General features: G+C 42.4%; 1 protein-coding gene across 1 annotated transcript in view; it reads right to left on the bottom strand.

Annotated features, from left to right (window-relative positions):
• Positions 1-22297, bottom strand: part of LOC124606341 (diuretic hormone receptor-like) — a gene marked incomplete at its 3' end in the record, with an annotated part of 321156 nt that overhangs the window by 144273 nt on the left and 154586 nt on the right. Inside the window, exons 4-5 of the mRNA XM_047138324.1 lie at positions 21451-21544; positions 5759-5852 (exon numbers count right to left, since the gene is read on the bottom strand). Of these exons, the coding sequence (XP_046994280.1) occupies positions 5759-5852; positions 21451-21544 (188 nt within the window). The remainder of the gene's footprint in view (positions 1-5758; positions 5853-21450; positions 21545-22297) is intronic.

The raw sequence follows: 22297 nt of genomic DNA, 5'->3' as shown, positions 1-22297 counted from the left end.
GGGGTGCGAAATATTAAAGGCCTATCCCACGGCAGATTTATGACTGCTCGTTAAATTTCATGTAGATGAGAGTTCGTAAACCTGTAACGTGTGAGCCATAAACTTCAAAAGAGTTTTAAGTCTCGTTGCTACCAACCAACTTTCATCCGTTGTGGTGTACAGATGCAACCGCATACAATAAAGTGCTCTCACACTTTTGCCAGCAACAGTGTAAAAATAATGCACGAAACATATAAGTTATGTAATACGTTTCTAAATTTCCTTGCTAGAATTAATTGTAAAACACGATACATCTCAATGTGAAGGAGTTTAAGTCAGGACCCCAAGTTTTACCTCACTAAAAAGGAGCAGTTGTCAGAAACCTCTTTAACAGCCAACGACAAGCGTGTTTTAACGTGTAAAATATAACAAATACAAATTCCCAAACAATTTTCTTGATATTTACACATGAGCGATATGAAGTAACGTAACATATTAACTACTTGGTAGAAATGAAAGAAAGTGCAGGAACGTGTTGTCAGAGATCTCCCAGTTGTATACGACAAGTTGGATGTCACGTGCTGTGGGGTCAGCTTGACTAGACCCGTAATGTTCGGTTACAGCGTTAGTAGTGTCCTGCATGATACAGTCACGTCGTTTAAATATCTGGTCGTAACGTTGCAAAACGATATGAAATAGAATGGCCATGTGACGATTGTGATAGGGTAGGCGAAAGGTCGACTTTGGTTTATTGCGAGAATTTCGGAAAAGTGTGCTTCACCTGTATAGGAGACAGCATACAGGACGCTGGTGCGACCTACACTTGAGTACTGTACGAGTGTTTCAGATCCATACCAGGTTGGGTTGAAGGAAGACGTCGAAGAAGTTTAGAGGAGAGCTGCTAGATTTGTTGTTGGTACGTTCGGACAACACGCAAGTATTGCGAAGTTGCTTCGGGAACACAAATGGGAATCCCTGGAGGGAATGCGGCGTTCTTTCCGAGGAACGCTACTGAGAAGATTTGGAGAACCGAAAATTGAAGCTAATTGCAGAATGATTCTGCTACCACGGGTACAAATTTCCCGTAACGACGACGAAGACGATACGAGATATTACTGCTCATACAAAGGCGTATAGACAGTCGTTTGCCCCTCGATATATTTGTAAGAGGAACATAAAAGGACATGACTCATTGTACGTGGTGATACAGGGTAATGTGTACCACACAATGTACGATGGCTAGCGGAAGATGTAAGTGGATGTAGACGTATAGTGTAAAATGCGGCTGGTAACGGAACACCAGACAGATGACGTAACGCGAACAGATTGTGCATGTGTGTGTATGTGTGAATCAGCGAGAAGTGACGGTGCACGGTGACGCTGTTCTTCATTTCATCACAGTCCGAAGACAACTTTTGGATGATTTTACACGTGGAAGAATCATCAGGAAACAAGAAGAAAGACAAAGTGTGTCGAGTGTAGCGCAGGACTTGGGTATTGCTCACATCATTGTTTCACGTGCATGAAGAGAATTCCGAACCACTCCTGCCCGAAGCAGAGGAGGGGATCGATCAAGATAAACTACATGATTAGATGACCGCTACAGTGTTTAGTAGGTAAGAAGAGACCCAAGTCAAACACCGGGTGCGATTGCCACGACATAAAACAGGAATGCAAGGCATAGAGGGTCACGCTCCATAGTGGCTTGGTGACTGTGTCGGGGTGGTCTCTCTTTGCATGATGTCTAGTACGTTCCGTTCTGTTGAAACCCGCATATGGGCGGCACCGTTGACAATGGTGCCAAGAGAACGTAGACTGGATCAACGAGGAGTGGGACCTAAGGTTCTTCTCGGCTGAGATCAAGTGTTTCAGTAATGATTCAGGACCCACGATCACATGGTGAGAACTGGAACACGTAATTCCGCAAGGGATATGGTCACCATGATTGTTCTGCTGGCCGGCCGTATGGAAGAGCGGTTCTAGGTTCATCAGTCTCGAACTGCGTGACCGCTACGGTCGCAGGTTCGAATCCTGCCTCGGGCATGGATGCGTGTGATGTCCTTAGGTTAGTTAAGCTTAAGTAATTCTAAGTTCTAGGGAACTGATGACCTCAGATACTAAGTCCCATAGGGCTTAGAGCCATTTAAACCATTTGTTTTGGTGATCTAGGCGTTATGGTGTCGGGAGGCACAACACTACAAGGGGATGCAGGCCTCCAAATCTTTGAGCACGACACACTCACCTGTCATAGTTACTGTGACACTGCACTTATTCCCCATGTACGTCTTTTATGGGGAACATTCGGCTCTGACATAATTTTTAAGCATGCAGCGCGCGATAGCATCTAACACAGCAGGTGGAGGACCTCTTCGAGGGAGAGTATATTCGAAAAATACACTGGCCTGCCTTTTCCCCTACTTTCGTCCCACTGAGCACTTGTGAGATACGTTGGGAAGACGTATTGCATGACGTCCATATGCTTCAACAGCTTTTCAGCAGTTGTGGATCGCGCTGGTGCTCGAATGGAACACCCTACTAAAAGAACTCCTCCAGCCTAGTGACCAGTATGGGAGGATGTTGCAGAGCATGCATAGTTGTCCGTGCTGATAACACTCCCTATTGAGAACCATTTCCCTCCCTTCGTAATCATCATCTCATAAATCTCGATGACTTCAGGTCAATTATTCTGTTTCAATAAAAGTGTCTTTTCTGTAAGTCCCATTGTCCAATTTTTTCTTACTGTCAATACTATACATTAAAGAACAAAAATATGTGGCAAAATTTTCAGGAAACAATCCTCACATTTAGAACAAGTAAATCTGTTATTAGGACAAGATTTCGGAGACACTTTCAACAGTTCATCACTCATTTACTCTGAAATTAAGTTTCATCCGTGAACAACACATTTACATTAAGTTGAGGGTGATACATCTTCAAATGAACCATTCGCAGGAGTGTACCAGTGCAGGAAAATCAGCTGTCACGCTGTACATGGTACGGATGCAACACTCTCGAATCACGTGGACAAGACTACCTGCTCTGCTTTGTCTTGTGCTGACTTGAAGATTGTCGTCAACTGCACGAAGAAGTTCTTTTCCAGCTGAGAAGTCCTTCAGCATCCGCGGGTAGTTGGCTTAAACGTCTCATGCTCCCCAAGACAACGGTCAATTATCTCAAACTTCGTCACGTCGGGGCAGTGTCGTTCTGGAAAACTCTCCCCACGCAAACGTTGATTCCACGACCATTAATGTCTAGCAGTCGTAACAGGAAATGGGCATCTGCCAACTAAGCATCTGAATATATACTTCCAGCACTAAACAGTTGATGCTACTTGTTTGATGCCAGCGGTGTAATGAAGCTAGTCGCATGTCAACAAAGCAACGAAGTGATTGACATGTCAACATTTCCTTTATTCAATTCGAACAACTAACACTGGCGGTGAACCTAAGAATTAGAAACTACTGTACAGTCTAACAAAACGCAACCAAGAGGGCATGTTGAATATTTCATGCAGGAGGGCGTTTCATATAATGCCAGCACTTTCAGCTTCTGTGTCTTTTCACCACTAATGTGATTATGAACAGAAGCAGAAAATCAACTCTGTAATGGAATTATAGCTTTTATGGACCCACGTCCATGTAACACATTTTATTTCTCTGTGTGTGGGGAGATGTCCTGAAAGTTTGGCCATGCCTTCTGCTTACACACTGTGTAGTAGCTATTTATTCTAAGTATAGTCCAAGTTCCTTTCTTCGTGCTGTCTCACTTGTTGTGTGAAAGTTACTTTCTTTTACTTAAGTTTGACACATTAGTGTAAGACGACACTGAAGTTCATAAAGAATAGCGATTTACAAAGAACATTTCGACTTCTAATGCGGTCTAAAATTTGTAGATGTTCAGAGCCCATCAGACTTAAGTTTCTCCTCAGAGGAGTGAGAAAGGACGTGAATAGCCAGTTGAGTTTTTGTCCTATTGGAGCATTTTCGTTTATTTTTGGTTAACGATAATTACGTCGTATAACTGAAACGAAACTAATTAAAATGGTGGCAAAAGCCATAGGAAGCTCTTTGTGAACCGGTGATTGTTGATGTATAGGAAAACCAGGCCGGCAGAAAGTTTGATGGTTGACGGCAGACCATTTTGATGGTTGATATATGGTAACGGTAAATTCATTTTTCTGTTTTCCATTGGCGAAGTCAGTTTCGCCTTACAATCTGAAAATAAGACGGGATGGCACTGGAAAATTAGGTACAGGCTGACTCGTTTAAGTTTCCTTGAGAAGGTGAGTTTATTTACAGGGCTCAGTACGAAAAACAAGTGCTCTCTCTGTTCGTATGTTTAGCAAACATTACTTCGCAGTTTCGTGGATAGCTGTTCGCGGGCCACTTACGACGGACATCATGGTGAAACACAGTTTTATGTTAGATCAGGTGTGCACTCAAGTAATATCGATGCTAGAAATTTTGGCTTAGTGGGATAACATATCGTTACGAAACTTTCACGATCCGGTGTCAAAAAGATGCATCGCCATCTAACATTTGTAGACAGAAGATTTCACTGTCACAAAACACACCAGTCCCACTCACCACTCTTGCTTCTGTTGCTGTCTGTCACAGAGAGAGGTAGAGCAGAGGTTAGAACACGGGACTCTTATTCGGAAGGACGACAGTTCTAATCTACGTCAGGCCAACCATATTTCGGTTTTCTTTGCTTTCCTTAAATCGCTCCACGAAAATGTCGAGATGTTACCTTTGAAAAAGACGCAGCCGGTTTTATTCCACTTTCTTTCGTAATTTATGTGACGCCAGAAAAACGAAGAGAACCGAGTGTTCCTTGTCGCAAGTAGTCTGGAGAAAGTCACTCCACACTGCAGCGTCTCTTCAGTCAGGCAGCACATCGTGTAGATTCTTCTGCCAGGCGCCACAATGGGCACACTTCAGTTGGGCCGTGAGAGCCTCTCATCTGGCTAAGTTAGACACTGATGTAAGTTGTTGGTTTAGAGCCAATGAAAGATTTTTGCAACAACTTCTGCCGCCACTTGCAGCTAGAGTATGGTGAAATGTATTCGCAACCGCAGGGCAAACAATGGGGAAAGTGGAGTCATTTTTAAAGATTTTCTGTCATTTCATTCTTCACTTTGAAGGCATGATTGCAGATAGAGGTTCAACACGCTTTTATCCCCAGCTATAGGTGCACTTTCTATCTTTATACACTAACCTTCCGCAATTACGGTACGAATTACGAGAATATAGTTGTGTGTCCAGATATGCGTTCGTTTCATTCATATTCCAGGTTCCTTGTGCCGGTTCGACATGGCATTAGCTTAGTACTGTCAACGATTTTTAAAGCATTTATTTTGTATTTTAATTTAATCAGTTGAGTTAATTGAGATCCTGTTTTAACTTCGTATATAGCGAGTCCCTTCATCGTTGTTTTTGTAGGCAGTGATTTCATCGCCAGACACATAGTGTCGTTATATTATCTCCATTTAAAGAATCGAATTTTAAACAACCACAACCCACAGAGCGTAATAACAATTTACAAAATGTAAAGCGGGCTTAATCTTGATGTTTTGTAGGTAAGAGTCAAGTTTAGTTTGATTACGAGAATAACTCTCACTTGTTTTAGTAACGCATGTTTCAGTTTTGGCTACGATATGGTATGAAACATTCGGTAACATGATGGATTCATATGGCGTAATAGAAAACACTCTGGCATGTGAGTATATACTTAAATAGCGAGAGGAGAAGCTATTCTTTGCTTTTAGATAAATACTTACCCTCAACGAACATCCAAAAGAAATTCGTGAGGTGGAAGTAGTGCAGTAGCAGCATCAGAATGACACACGAGGAGGCATCTGTCTGCACGAGCACCTGAAAAACGCGGCTCATTTTAGACAAGGAAGAAAGGGGACACAACATTCAGTGGCACGGTTAATACGTATGATTAAAGCTAATTGTGATTAAAGCAAATTATTCGATCCTCTAACTGAACATCCGTTATGTAGATGGCAAAACGACACAAACAACAAACTCGAAGTGAATGTGGAAATAACATGGCATGACGTGTAGAGACCAATGTGTCTTCTGCTACAGTTTTTGTATTCTACAACTGCCTCTAGTACCATGGAATGTATTCTCTCTAATGTCCTTAAAGATGTCCTATCATCCTCTCTCTTCTTCTTTTCAGTGTTTTCCACATAGTCCTTTCCTCTCCGATTCTACATAGAACCTCCTCATTCCTTATCAGTCCACCTAATTTTCACCATTCGTCTGTAGCACCATATCTGAAACGCTTACATTCTCTTCTGTTTCTATTTATCCACAGTCCATGTGTTACTACCGTACAATGCTGTGCTCAAAACTCACATTCCCAATTTTTTTCCTGAAATTAAGGTCTGTGTTTGGTACTAGTAGGCTTCTCTTGACAAGGAATGTCCTTTTTGGCAGTGCTAGTCTGCGTTGTCTATGACTTCGGCCGCAGTGGTAGGGGGAGGTGGGCTGCAGAGTCGTGGGCAAACTGACGTTGTGGAAAAGCTGGACAGGAGCAGAGATTATTGGAAAAGTTCCTATAGTAAGCAGAAGATTAACTTCACTTGTATTGCACACGTACAGAGACTCATTACAAGTAATAGAGCAAGAAACAGAGTTGATCTATCACGGTGTTTCACAAGGATGAGCCATGTATAGAACTGTCGTAGCAAGGTGTCTCCGAGTGCGAGTGGGGGTGACTCGCTGCCGCTGCCGTCCTAAGTTGTTGCCCTCGAAGTACGGAGCTGCTGGAGGGGAGGCTCAGAGGCTGTGCTCCATTGGATCACCCAGATCCTGCATGACTGCTCTTTTCGTTTGACAGATAATTGCAATTCTATTACTAACGTAACGGCGACCGTGTGGTGGTACTCATACGAGTAACTCAGTCGGCTTTTTATGTACTTCTTGCTCTCTATATCATGGGTTATTTTGCTGCCTAGGTGACAGAATTCGCTAATTTCTTGTTCTTCATGGTCCCCAATTCTCATGTCTTCTCGCTGTTCTCATTTTTACTACTTCTCATTACCGTGGTCTTCCTTCAGTTGACCTTAAATCCACATTCTGTACTCATTAGGCCGTTCATTCCATTCAACAGTTCCTTGTAATTTTTTCCAAACATAGCAATGGTATCAGTGAATCTTATCACTGATATCCAGTCACCCTGAATTTTAATTAGACTCTTGAACCTTTCTTTTATTTCCTTCGCTACTTCCTCGATGTACAGATTGAACATTAGAGGCGAACCTTTTTAATCCGAGGGCTTTAATTTTGGTCTTCCAGCCTTAACGTTCCCTCTTTGTTCTTGTACATATCGTATATTACCCGTCTTTCCCTGTAGCTTACTCTTATTTGTTTTAGAATTTCGAACAGCTTGCACTATTTGACATTATCGAACGATTTTTACAGGTTGACAAATTCTATGAGCGTGTTTTAATTTTTCTTTATTGTTGCTTCCATTATCAGCTACAGCGCCAGAACTGCCTCTCTAGTGCCTCTACCTTTCCGAATCCCAAACTGATCGTTATCTACCAGATCCTCAGTCTCCTCTTCCGTTCCTCTGTGTGTTATTCTTGTCAACATCTTCTGTGCAAGAGCTGTTAAGCTGATGGTGCGCTAATTCTCATTCTTGTCTGCCCTTGCTGTCTTCGGAATTGTGTGGACGAAATTTTTCCGAAAGTCATAAGATATGTCCCCAGTCTCATAAGTTCTACAGACCAACGTCAATGGTTGTTTTGTTGCCGATTCCCCCCAATGATTTTAGAACTTCTGATAGAATGTTATCGATCCCTTCTGCCCCATTCGATCTGAAATAGTCCAAAGCCATTTCAGATTCAGACTATAATACTCTCTTCCCTGTCGACTCCTGTCCACTATTACGTCATTAGACATGTTCTCCCAGTCACAGAGGCCTTTAATGTACTCTGTTCACCCACCCGCTCTTTCGTTTGCATTTAACAGCGGAATTTCCATTGCACTGGTAATATTACCGACCTTGCTTTTAATATCAGCAGTGGTTGTCATGAATTTTCTGTATGCTGTGTCAGTATTTCCTATAATCATTTAATTTCCGATTTCCTTACGCTTTTCATGCAGCCGTTTCACCTGAACTTCCTTGCTCCTCCTACTTCTTTCATTCCTAAATGACTTGTATTTTTGCATTCCCGATTTCCTTCAAAATTTTCGTACTTCCATATTTCGTCTATCAACTGAAGTGCTTCTTCTGTTATTGATGGTTCTCTACTTTCCTTGTACCTACGTTTTCCTTTTCAGTCTCTGAGATTGCCCTTTTTAGAGATGTCCATTTATTTTCACCGGACTTCCCAGTGAGCTATTAATCATCGCGTTATCTATAGCCTCAGATAAATTCAATGGTGTCTCTTCATTCCTTAGTACTTCCACTTCACACATCTTGGCGCATTGATTCTCCCTGTCTAGGCTCATAAACGTCAGTCTATTCTTCATCATTACTAAATTGCGATGTTTGTCTGGATATGCTCCTGCAAATACCTAATACCTAATTTCGGAATCTCTTCCTGACGTAATCTAATTGCAATGTTTCCGAAACTCCCAGCCTTTTCCAAGTATACTCCCTCCTCCTGATATTCCTGAAAAGAGTATTAGCTATTACTAGATGAATTTTGCCTTAGAACTCTATAAGTCTTCCTGCTCTCTGAGTCTTACTACCGTGCCCATATTTTCCCGTAACTCTTTCTTCTATTCTTTCCCCTACAGACGTTTTCCAGCCTCCCATATCTGTTAGATTTTCATCTCCCCTTTCGTGCTGAATGAACTGTTCAATATCTGCATATACTTTATCTATATTTTCATCTTCCACTTGCAACGTGCTCATGTGTACATGAACTTCTGTTGTCGGCGTTGGTTGATGTCAGTTCTGATGAGAATAACCCTGTCACCGAACTGTTTACAGCAACTCATTCGCTGCCCTATCTTCCTATTCATAGCGAATCTGACCGGATTATACCATTTTCTCTTCTTGTTGCCGTTATCCCACACTCTTGTGACCAGAAATCCTTGTCTTCTTGCCATTTCACTACACTGAACGCCACTGTATCTATTTACACTCCTGGAAATTGAAATAAGAACACCGTGAATTCATTGTCCCAGGAAGGGGAAACTTTATTGACACATTCCTGGGGTCAGATACATCACATGATCACACTGACAGAACCACAGGCACATAGACACAGGCAACAGAGCATGCACAATGTCGGCACTAGTGCAGTGTATATCCACCTTTTGCAGTAATGCAGGCTGCTATTCTCCCATGGAGACGATCGTAGAGATGCTGGATGTAGTCCTGTGGAACGGCTTGCCATGCCATTTCCACCTGGCGCCTCAGTTGGACCAGCGTTCGTGCTGGACGTGCAGACCGCGTGAGACGACGCTTCATCCAGTCCCAAACATGCTCAATGGGGGACAGATCCGGAGATCTTGCTGGCCAGGGTAGTTGACTTACACCTTCTAGAGCACGTTTGGTGGCACGGGATACATGCGGACGTGCATTGTCCTGTCGGAACAGCAAGTTTCCTTGCCGGTCTAGGAATGGTAGAACGATGGGTTCGATGACGGTTTGGATGTACCGTGCACTATTCAGTGTCCCCTCGACGATCACCAGTGGTGTACGGCCAGTGTAGGAGATCGCTCCCCACACCATGATGCCGGGTGTTGGCCCTGTGTGCCTCGGTCGTATGCAGTCCTGATTGTGGCGCTCACCTGCACGGCGCCAAACACGCATACGACCATCATTGGCACCAAGGCAGAAGCGACTCTCATCGCTGAAGACGACACGTCTCCATTCGTCCCTACATTCACGCCTGTCGCGACACCACTGGAGGCGGGCTGCACGATGTTGGGGCGTGAGCGGAAGACGGCCTAACGGTGTGCGGGACCGTAGCCCAGCTTCATGGAGACGGTTGCGAATGGTCCTCGCCGATACCCCAGGAGCAACAGTGTCCCTAATTTGCTGGGAAGTGGCGGTGCGGTCCCCTACGGCACTGCGTAGGATCCTACGGTCTTGGCGTGCATCCGTGCGTCGCTGCGGTCCGGTCCCAGGTCGACGGGCACGTGCACCTTCCGCCGACCACTGGCGACAACATCGATGTACTGTGGAGACCTCACGCCCCACGTGTTGAGCAATTCGGCGGTACGTCCACCCGGCCTCCCGCATGCCCACTATACGCCCTCGCTCAAAGTCCGTCAACTGCACATACGGTTCACGTCCACGCTGTCGCGGCATGCTACCAGTGTTAAAGACTGCGATGGAGCTCCGTATGCCACGGCAAACTGGCTGACACTGACGGCGGCGGTGCACAAATGCTGCGCAGCTAGCGCCATTCGACGGCCAACACCGCGGTTCCTGGTGTGTCCGCTGTGCCGTGCGTGTGATCATTGCTTGTACAGCCCTCTCGCAGTGTCCGGAGCAAGTATGGTGGGTCTGACACACCGGTGTCAATGTGTTCTTTTTTCCATTTCCAGGAGTGTAGAATCTTAGCATTTCACTTTTCATATTTTCTAACTTCCATGTCACGTTCAAGCTTCTGACATTACACGACACGACTTTTAGAGAGTCACCGTTTCGTTGGTTGCTGAGTCCTTTTCTCATGGTCACCTCTCCCATGGTAGTTTGCCATACAGACTGGAAATGAGAAATTATCTGGTGAGAGTAATAGAAAGATGAATGTCGTATAACGCCATGAAAAACATCCAGAACCTCAGCCAGCATTTTTGACGCTGTGATTTGAGGAAAAGATAACGAGAAATAGACACATTTTGAGACCATAAAGAATACTAATTTCGCTGCAAAGCTTTTAAATGACTACAGCACAAAAGATAATGTAGAGAATATTATTAATTTGTTAAAATTTATTGTATTCCATTTCTGTAGTGTCACAGGGTTTAAATGAAATATCAAGTAGATACTTAACTGAATAGTATCTATGTATGAGCCGGGATCGTCAGTCACTGTTAGTCACTACACGTACTATGTAGTATTCATAATTTTATTTGAAGTTAGACAAAAGTATTTCTGCTGCAGAGCGTTTACAAAATCATGTTGCAAACGCAGGTTAAATAAGGATGAAGTATTAATTCGTTTTCACACATTTACATGAAATGTAAGTGAGAATAGCAATTTATATACATGTTGCTTCAGAAAATGATATACTTACCGTCCACGTCTGACGGGAACAAACGTGTAGTTGAATAAAATACAATTTGCTGTGGTCTTTGGCACCCAAAGCTAACATTAAATAAGATTATTTTAAATTTGTGTTTATTTTCAAAATTAGTAAAAAATGAAGATGTAAGATTATGATTTAACATCATGTCAATAACAATCATCAGAGATTAAGTAAAAACTTGTGAATTATTCAGGTAAATCCGTTACATTAATCGCAGCATGCAGTAGAGATGTGCAGTCCTCTAACTTGTTAATCGTTTGAAAGGTGGCTACACTGAGCCACAGCGCCAGAGATTGCGCCAAAGATTTTTATTCCGCCGCCTCCACTGGCAGTGCTTGTCGAGATGTGGTAGTAGTGAGTCGGTGTTGAGATGTTGTAGTAGGGAGTGCTTGTTCCATGTTTTATGCAGTTGTTTGATGGACTAGACAGCAGATGTTGTTCGAATGGAGATATTGTAATGATCAGAGTGCTCTTCGTCAATATATATGAAGGTAAAAACATTCCTTTTTTTATTATTTCAATGTCTTAAATAATGCGTCATTACAGGTTCAGTCAACAAAGCATCTGGCTTGTGTTCTTGTATTAGAGTGTAATTCTGGTTTTCTTGCGCAATTATAGTATTTCTATTTTTTTAATTACTTCAGTATAAATGATATTTAAAATTTCTTGTCTTATGGAAGAAGAACCGTGCCAGATGTGTACGTTGAATCACACTTCCACACACAGAACAGCTACACTTGTGCTTTGGTTTCCTACGTTTTATAGTTGCTGGGGACTTAATTCATTAATTGTGTTAACGGAAATTTTCTTTCATTCTTTGTTGTTATTCTATGCAGTCAGATTGCGTACTAAAACTAGTCAGGGCCAACCGTTTACGAGTCAGCGCAACCGAACATACAGCTACGAAAAATAAAAATTATTTTCATTTATATAATTAAGCCCCCATGAACGTTTAATACTCACACAAGGAGAGACTACAGAGCTAATCAGCTACTGAATAGTAGAAAGTTAGCTCTTAGAACAGATACGTGAATTACATATAATGCACTCCTGGATTCTGTAGATCACGATGTTTACGTGATGAAATCGCACATATTAAACTTGACTCAAATGATATTGTTTGTGAAAAACTTTTAAAACTGTGATATGATGTATTTATGACAAATATGAGGCTTATGAGAGTGAAGAGTGATATGAAATACATTTCTGTGGCGGAAACTCTAGAATGAACTCAAATTTGTACAAACAGGAAGCAGTAGGTAACGATGAAAAAACATAAGTCTGTATGTGTGTTTGTATTCATCTTCTTGTATTCGTTAGTAAGTGAGCAATATGAGCTAAATACTTATTTTAATCCTATATCTACAGTTCCCTCTACAGACAACACTTTCATTTGTGAAATGTTATTACTTCTATAAAATTTGGTTTATATGACTCGATAACTACAAGGTACACTACTGGCCATTAAAATTGCTACACCACGAAGATGACGTGCTACAGACGCGAAATTTAACCCACAGGAAGAAGATGCTGGGATATGCAAATGATTAGCTTTTCAGACAATTCACAAAAGGTTGGCGCCGGTGGGGACACCTGCAACGTGCTAACATGAGGAAAGTTTCCAACCGATTTCTCATACACAAACAGCAGTTGACCGACGTTGCCTGGTGAAACAATGTTGTGATGCCTCATGTAAGGAGGAGAAATGCGTACCATCACTTTTCCGACTTTGATAAAGGTCGGAATGTAGCCTATCGCCATTGCGGTTTATCGTATCGCGACATTGCTGCTCGCGTTGGTCGATATCCAAAGACTGTTAGCAAAATATGAAGTCGGTGGCTTCAGGAGGGTAATACGGAACGCCGTGCAGGATCCCAGCGACCTCGTATCACTAGCAGTCGAGATGACACGCATCTTATCCGCATAGCTGTAACCGATCGTGCAACCGCGTCTAGATTCCTGTGTCAACAGATGGGGACGTTTGCAAGACAACAACCATATGCACGAACAGTTCGACGGCGTTTGCAGCAACATGGACTATCAGCTCGGAGACCATGGCTGAGGTTACCCTTGACGCTGCATCACGGACAGGAGCTCCTGCGATGGTGTACTCAACGACGAACTGCGTGCACGAATGGCAAAACGTCATTTTTCGGATGAATCCAGGTTCTGTTTACAGCATCATGATGGTCGCATCCGTGTTTGGCGACATGGTGGTGAACGCACATTGGAAGCGTGTATTCGTCATCGCCATACTGGCGTTTCACCCAGCGTGATGGTATGGAGTGCCATTGGGTACACGTCTCGTTCACCTCATGTTTGCATTGATGGCACTTTGAACAGTGGACGTTACATTTCAGATGTGTTAAGACCCGTGGCTCTACCCTTCATTCGATCCCTGCGAAACCACACTTTTCAGCAGGATAATGCACGACCGCATGTCGCAGGTCCTGTATGTGCCCTTCTGGATACAGAAACCTACCCTTCATTCGTCCGCAGCTCGTGGTCGTGCGGCAGCGTTCTCGCTTCTCGCGGCGGGGTTCCCGGGTTCGATTCCCGGCGGGGTCAGGGATTTTATCTGCCTCGTGATGACTGGGTGTTGTGTGATGTCCTTCGGTTGGTTAGGTTTAAGTAGTTCTGTGTTCTAGGGGACTGACGACCATAGATGTTAAGTCCCATAGAGCTCAGAGCCATTTCAACCATTTGAACCCTTCGTTTATAACAAAAAATTCTTGTCCTGGAACACGAAATTAAGATACTACCCAACATTTTCTAGACCTGAAGATACGTATGCGGCAGAAACACTTAAACCCTACATTTCAGCAAGATAATGCACGACCGCATGTTGCAACTCCTGTACTGGCCTTTCTGGATACAGAAACTGTTCGACAGGTACCCTGGCCAGCACATTCTCCAGATCTCTCACCAATTGAAAACGTCTGGTCAATGGTGGCCGAGCAACTGGCTCGTCACAATACGCCAGTGACTACTCTTGATGAACTGTTGTATCGTGTTGAAGCTCCATGGGCAGCTGCACCTGTACACGCCATCCAACTCTGTTTGACGCAATGCCCAGGCGTATGAAGGCCGTTATTACGGCCAGAGGTGGTTGTTCTGGGTACTGATTTCTCAAAATCTATGCACCCAAATTGCGTGACAATGTAATTACATGTCAGTTCTAGTATAATATATTTTTTAATGAATACCCCTTTATCATCTGCATTTCTTCTTGATGTAGCAATTTTAATGGGCAGTAGTGTATGTTTTGCGAGGGACTGTTATTATGAAGTTTAAATATTAGAGAGCACTGCAAGTTACATCCATGTCATAGACAATATTGTAAGAAAAATAAGGAATGAATATGGGAACTGCAATTTTATTTAAGTAAGATAATAATTTTTCGTCTACAGCAGCTTAACCTCTACATATAACAACACTGAATGTTAAGGACTTACAGACAATGAGGAAACAGGCGCTGGTCCTGCATTTCCCAGTGTCGGCAGTACAGTTGTTATAAAGGAAGGAAAGAAATAAACAGAGGTTTGGGCGTCCCTGGACTGTTGGGAATCTGTATTATAAAACGTTCATGTCACCGAAAACAAAACTAATCAGTTTTGAAGAGAGGTCAGTTGACTAATTCCTAGCCTTCAGTTCGTTACAGAGAAACAGTATATCTATATGTTTCTGCAAGTTTTCTGTAATGAGTAATACATAATTTAAAGTGCATCAAATAGTGAGAAGTAGTCAGTAGTGTAGACCTTAAAAATGTCAAAGTGCAATACATGAAAGCCCTAATAGCATTAATAGAATCCAACTTCAAAGAGAACAGTTCTGGGAACTTTTACAAAACTTTCAAAAGTTGCTTAAAGAAATACCCTCCACCTAGTCTATTTTTCACGGACCCAAAACGCAGAAAACTGCATATAATAGCACAGAGAACAGTAGAATACTTGCCAAATACTTTGAAGAACTACATAACTGTGACCCACAGAAAGAAAAATTTAATTTCCATATTGTAAATCCGACACCACCGGACTCAAAGGCGCCAACCACAGAAGAAATAAAAGAAATTATAAATGACCTAAAAATAATAAAGCATCTGGAGAGGATAATATAATTGCTGAACTATGGAAGTAATTTAGTGACAACATGATACTACGACTATCAGAAGTACTCAAAGAAATCTGGACAACACACAGCTTACCACCAGAATGAACATCTGGACTAATACATCCACTACATTAAAATGGAAGAAAACAGACCCTAGCGATTACAGGGGAAGCTCCTTCTTGCCAGTGACCTGAAAAGTCTTGTCTAAGGTGCTTCAGAAAAGAGCAGAAGAAATACTTGACAGAACACTACGAGAGTATTAGGAAGGGAAGGTCACGTGCAGAACAATACACTTAAAGAACATAATAGAAATGAGGAAAATCAGGAACCTGGAATATAATTATTTTGTAGATTTTTAAAAATAGCCTATGATTCAATTGACAGAAATACAGTGCTTGAAATGATTAAAGCAACTTTGAAAAATACAAAATCGAAAGTAAAATTTAGGGGAGAGCTCTCAAAATCGTTTGAAATAAAGTCAGGTGTCTGATAGTGAGATGGTTTGTCATCTGTGCTCTTCAATTGTGTGTTAGAGAAGGTAGTCCGAGAATGAAAGAAAGCCATCAATACTAAAGAGTTTCAACTTGGAAGAAATCCGAACAAGGTCAGTGTCGACTGTTTAGCCTTCGCAGATGACATAGCATTGATTACGGATACGATAGATAATGTCCAAGAACGAATAAGAGAACAGCAAAAAGAAGCAGCCAAAGTAGGACTACAAATATCCTTTGAAAAAACATAGTTCATGACAAACATCTGCGATGATCCTCAAAATATTGCAGTTAACAACAGTTAAATACACAATACAGATTCCCTTAAATACCCAGGAGAGTGGATTAGCAACAACGGAAAAGAGAAGCCAGATATAAAAACTAAAGTGCACAAAATGGAAAGAGTGATTCTTATGACCAAAAACGTTTATAACAAAAAATTCTTGTCCTGGAACACGAAATTAAGATACTACCCTACATTTTCTAGACCTGAAGATCTGTATGCGGCAGAAACACTTAAACTAACAAGAAATGGAGATCTTGAGACACCAGAAAAGGTCAAAAGAAGAATTTGAAGGAAAATTCTGGGAGCTAAAAGAAACGATAATGCTGAATACGTGTTAAGATCAAACAGAGAGCTATACTCGGAAACCCAAAAACTAACAGATATAATGAGGAAGAGAAGAGTACAGTTTTAGGACATATATTGAGAATGGATAACAACAGACTAAGAAAGGAGATATTTTCAGTACTGAATAGCTACAAATCCAAGCCCTCATGGTTCACAGAGAGTGAAATGGACATGGGAAACGCTGGAATTTCAATAGACACAATAGGAAACAGAACACATTTCAGAAAGGTAATTCAAAAGGCAGTATTTCAGGAGAGAAAGAAAACAATTAGACGAAAGTAGGCTTAAGAAGAAAGGGAACAACACTCTAAAAGGATGAAGTAAATTTGGAAACTAAGGAGATATAATACAATGAAAAGTAGCCAAAGTTCATTCCTCGCACCCTCCAAATGTATTCTTCGAAAGAAGAAAAAGAAGAAGCGCCATCAATAGTGCTATACGGCGCATTTTTGTTATAGAATTATTTTACTAGCATTCTGTTTCGTAATCGTGTATGTGTAATAACTACGATTATGATATTCAAAATCAACAAATTTCATTTATTTCATGTTGTTATTTACCGCCTTTAGAGCTGAAATTCATCCTTACACTTAATGCTTATCTCGGAAGAAAAGTAAAACTAAAAAATTGGTGGTATTTTATACCTTTTTGAGGAGTGAATAGACGAACGTTCAGAGAGAACATTACATAGTGCTGGTGAACAGGTTCATTTGTAACATTAAATATACTCTTTAACATCTCACTCTCCTTGATATTTATTCAATTAAAGCTGCATTTATTTTTTTGTAAGTGGAAACTGCGAACTACTGGGCCAGAACAGTATTGATCCACGTAAAAAGAAGTAGCAACACATCGCAGTCTGCACCCTGTAAATAGATAATGCAATCGGTAGTAGGGCAGATTTTTCTTTGTAACGAAGATTTGCATGCTGAAAAAAATAAAATATCTGACACGGTTCGACACTGGTAGTCTCCGTGGAGTAAGAGCACTGTAGAAACTCACGGTTATTTTGCTAATTTCTGTAACTCCGTTTCAGCCAGTATACGGCTTTTCATGAAACACTTGTTTTGAAGCTCCTCTTTTACAGCTTTGCCAACTGTTCTACTGCTCTGAAATCAGAGTAACAGAGAGAATGTATCAGGGGCAGATGGAAATAAATAAACGAAGTTTCTTGGAACCCATCTATTTCGTGATCGCACAGCATACTTTTGAGATAAACATGGAAGATGGTACACGAACGGCAAACTGGATAGTAATTGTTTGAGGAGCCAAACCCGTAAAAACTTTGATGGCAGACGCTGTATTACATATAGAAATTCAATTAATAGTCTGTAAACAATGTGTTGTTAGTACTGTATTTCAGTGGTACAAATTAAATTACGTTCTCTAAATTAATGAAACACATCACATACGCATACAAAGCGTGGGATGCAGGAGGGTGAGAGAGTGGAGCGGGTGGACGGGTGACAAGAACCACGACATTGTCAAATACACAGAGAAATTCGACATGTCCTACCAGAAAAGCAACAGCAACACGCAGTGAATTCATGACAACGTACAAATTTCAACAAAAAAAAAAAAAAAAAAAAAAAGAGAAAGAAAGCCTCCGCAGTTGAGAGAGCAGCCTGAAATCCGACTGAATATACAACTAATATAAAGTGAAAAACGATAGCCACACATGAAAATTGCTAAGGGTTGGATGTGAATTGGCGTGTTCAGTGGTTCGCTACAGAGACAGGATAATATACGTTTGTAGTACTGTTATGAGCTGCTGGGGCACGATGAAATAAAAAAAGACGACAGGAACAAAGCACATTCTCTGAATGCAACTATAATTAAATTACTGCTTGCTGAAATTTGTAAAGAGTTGATGATCACACATGAATGGAATTGACGTGCTCATTGAGTTTGCATTGATAGAATGAAACGAACAGAGCTATAGCATAGTATTAAAAGCATAAAATCAATGTTTGTTGTTCACTCCACGTGTTTTACTTTTTGATGTAGTCAGTTTTGAATCATGACGCAGTATTTTGCTTTTTCAACGGTCTCAATGTGTCAAATATTTTGGGGCTGTCCTAATTCTGTTCCTGTGTATTAATAATTTCTAAATGATTTTACTGTTTTTAAAACCACGTGTCGTTTCAGTCACACCGCCATATCGTACTTTATGTCTCCCTGTAATTAAGATAGTTCAAAATTCACTGCCAGTTTTATTAAGCAATAGACCTCTTTTCACGAAGCAATATTTAATATCCGGTGCAACATGTCTGTTGTTTCGTTTCTACAATTAGTAGAGCTTGTGAAATCTTAACTTCCAGGCAGGGTAAAACTACTTTTTCTTATACTGTATCACAAGCAGTTTTTGATAAATTGCAAATCGATATCCTCCATTCTGCTCTCTTCATCGCTTGAGTACTCATTTCACTTCTCCTTAAAACAGATGATGTGGTAATTAGTTAGTTCTTTCAATTCAACAGTTCTTGAAATTAAAACTCATGCCACACGTTAAAAGTGTGTCAGTGTGGACGTAGCTCTTGACAGATGGTCTACAGGGGATAAGCTGATAACAAGTGCGATTCTGAAAGCATCAGTCACCTCCGCCATTTCACGTGTACATTGTTTCCTCCTTCATTTTACAATAGTCTGAAGGGACTCGAACACGATGCTATAGGATTTATGGATGCAAAGCGAAGTGCTCTGAAGAGTACAAGGATTTAGCATTCTTTCATTAAGCGGATAAATAATCACATAACTGTAATTCTGAGTTTCATTGAATGTAACAACCTTCAACATCGCAGCACGTCAGCAATCGTTGGTTAATATATTAAAAAACTAGAAACCCGCGTCGATTGCGAAAAACGGACCTAGTTTTAACCTAGGTTTCGGCGTAGATAACTACACCTTCTTCAGAACAATAAAACCTACAAGTTCCTAAGAAGACCTTTGCCAATGATTAAAAGAACACCGTAGCTATACATTTATAAACGAAAAAAAGGAAAACACAAACAGTACACATGTACAAAGTCAAAACCGCTACTTAACTTAATGGCGGGTCATGGCCCATCGAACATAGGCCGGTGTCAGGTGGAGCGTACACCATTAAGTTAAGTAGTGGTTTTGACTTTGTACATACACTCCTGGAAATGGAAAAAAGAACACATTGACACCGGTGTGTCAGACCCACCATACTTGCTCCGGACACTGCGAGAGGGCTGTACAAGCAATGATCACACGCACGGCACAGCGGACACACCAGGAACCGCGGTGTTGGCCGTCGAATGGCGCTAGCTGCGCAGCATTTGTGCACCGCCGCCGTCAGTGTCAGCCAGTTTGCCGTGGCATACGGAGCTCCATCGCAGTCTTTAACACTGGTAGCATGCCGCGACAGCGTGGACGTGAACCGTATGTGCAGTTGACGGACTTTGAGCGAGGGCGTATAGTGGGCATGCGGGAGGCCGGGTGGACGTACCGCCGAATTGCTCAACACGTGGGGCGTGAGGTCACCACAGTACATCGATGTTGTCGCCAGTGGTCGGCGGAAGGTGCACGTGCCCGTCGACCTGGGACCGGACCGCAGCGACGCACGGATGCACGCCAAGACCGTAGGATCCTACGCAGTGCCGTAGGGGACCGCACCGCCACTTCCCAGCAAATTAGGGACACTGTTGCTCCTGGGGTATCGGCGAGGACCATTCGCAACCATCTCCATGAAGCTGGGCTACGGTCCCGCACACCGTTAGGCCGTCTTCCGCTCACGCCCCAACATCGTGCAGCCCGCCTCCAGTGGTGTCGCGACAGGCGTGAATGTAGGGACGAATGGAGACGTGTCGTCTTCAGCGATGAGAGTCGCTTCTGCCTTGGTGCCAATGATGGTCGTATGCGTGTTTGGCGCCGTGCAGGTGAACGCCACATTAGGACTGCATACGACCGAGGCACACAGGGCCAACACCCGGCATCATGGTGTGGGGAGCGATCTCCTACACTGTCCGTACACCACTGGTGATCGTCGAGGGGACACTGAATAGTGCACGATGCATCCAAACCGTCATCGAACCCATCGTTCTACCATTCCTAGACCGGCAAGGGAACTTGCTGTTCCAACAGGACAATGCACGTCCGCATGTATCCCGTGCCACACAACATGCTCTAGAAGGTGTAAGTCAACTACCCTGGCCAGCAAGATCTCCGGATCTGTCCCCCATTGAGCATGTTTGGGACTGGATGAAGCGTCGTCTCACGCGGTCTGCACGTCCAGCACGAACGCTGGTCCAACTGAGGCGCCAGGTGGAAATGGCATGGCAAGCCGTTCCACAGGACTACATCCAGCATATCTACGATCGTCTCTATGGGAGAATAGCAGCCTGTATTGCTGCAAAAGGTGGATATACACTGTACTAGTGCCGACATTGCGCATGCTCTGTTGCCTGTGTCTATGTGCCTGTGGTTCTGTCAGTGTGATCATGTTATGTATCTGACCCCAGGAATGTGTCAATAAAGTTTCCCCTTCCTGGGACAATGAATTCACGGTGTTCTTATTTCAATTTCCAGGAGTGTATGTACTGTTTGTGTTTTCCTTTTTTTCGTTTATAAATATGGTGTTCCTTTAATCATCCTTCTTAGGCACTTGTGGGTTTTATTATTCTGAAGAAGGTGTAGTTATCTACGCCGAAACCTAGGTTAACACTAGGTCCTTTTTTTCGCAATCGAGGCGGGTTTCTAGTTTTTTAATATACTTCATTGAATGAGGGGCCCCTACTATTGTCTAGATTACTCGAAAATCACTCGGGAAAAAGAAATTGACACATCCTGATGGAACCCCGGGTTTTAAGAGTAGTAAGCTAAAATTGGAACTTAAATCACCTTATAATATATTCACATAAATCTAACTGTATTTGTGAGGAGTGAATTTGAATGTAAATTAGTGTGAAAATATCTACTTCGTTTCGCAAAAGCTCTCACCGAAGGACCCTGCTGCGATGTAACTGTGGCTAGTAGCGGCGGCTTACCTGTAGTGTGGTCGTGACGATCCACATGAAGTCGGCGAGCATGTAGGTGAACATGAGGTTGGTGTGGATAGTGTTTCTCAGGCACCGGAGGTCCCTGAAACAAATGTCGGAACGTCAGATCTGTGTCCTTCTAGTGACTGAACACCACACCAGCGTCAGCGGACGTTTTATGGCTGGTTTGCGCGCGTGAAATCAATGTTCACTGTCTGGTCACTTCTTTGAGAAGTATTTTTCACTGCTCGTTCGAAGTTCCGTTGATTTCTAAAAAACGAAGACACTTCCGAATACATCTCCTATCGGGTAACCTAATTATCAGCAGCAGCTCAACATTTATCAGCAAGACTCTGAGAACCTTATCTACAGATTCATGTTTTATACGCATGATGTTTTTCCTGCAAAAGTAACTTCAAATCTTCGTATTTAATAGTCTTCAAAACTATGATCAGTTTAATGCAGCTCTCATCAGTAGGCTACTTTATCCACCATTGTCACAAAGTCGGTGAGGGGAGGAGGTGTTGGCTGAGATTACCCAAGTCATGAGAGCGGTGGTGAAGCCTCAGTGTCTGGAAAGTTAGAAAGCTGGATAGAAACAGTTTCCTGATTAGAAATACTACGTAGTTTGCAGAAGCCGAAACCCCTTCTTTCAGATGGGTAAATGCGTCCAAGGTGATGCAAAAAACAGAGGAAAAGTAAGGCCTGACAAAGTTGTAGACTATAGTACGGGAGAGGTAAAATTGTGGAAGATTTCATTCTGCAAGGGTAGCACTTCGAGTTACAGACAGAAGGTACTTTAATACAAAAGGAAGGAAATCTCAAAGGCGATGGTGTGGAGTTATAGCTGCCTCAG

Source organism: Schistocerca americana, chromosome 3 (assembly GCF_021461395.2).
Source record: "Schistocerca americana isolate TAMUIC-IGC-003095 chromosome 3, iqSchAmer2.1, whole genome shotgun sequence".
NCBI classification, from domain to species: domain Eukaryota; kingdom Metazoa; phylum Arthropoda; class Insecta; order Orthoptera; family Acrididae; genus Schistocerca; species Schistocerca americana.
Note: the sequence above shows the minus strand (reverse complement) of the source record. Positions and strands in the feature narration are given on the sequence as shown.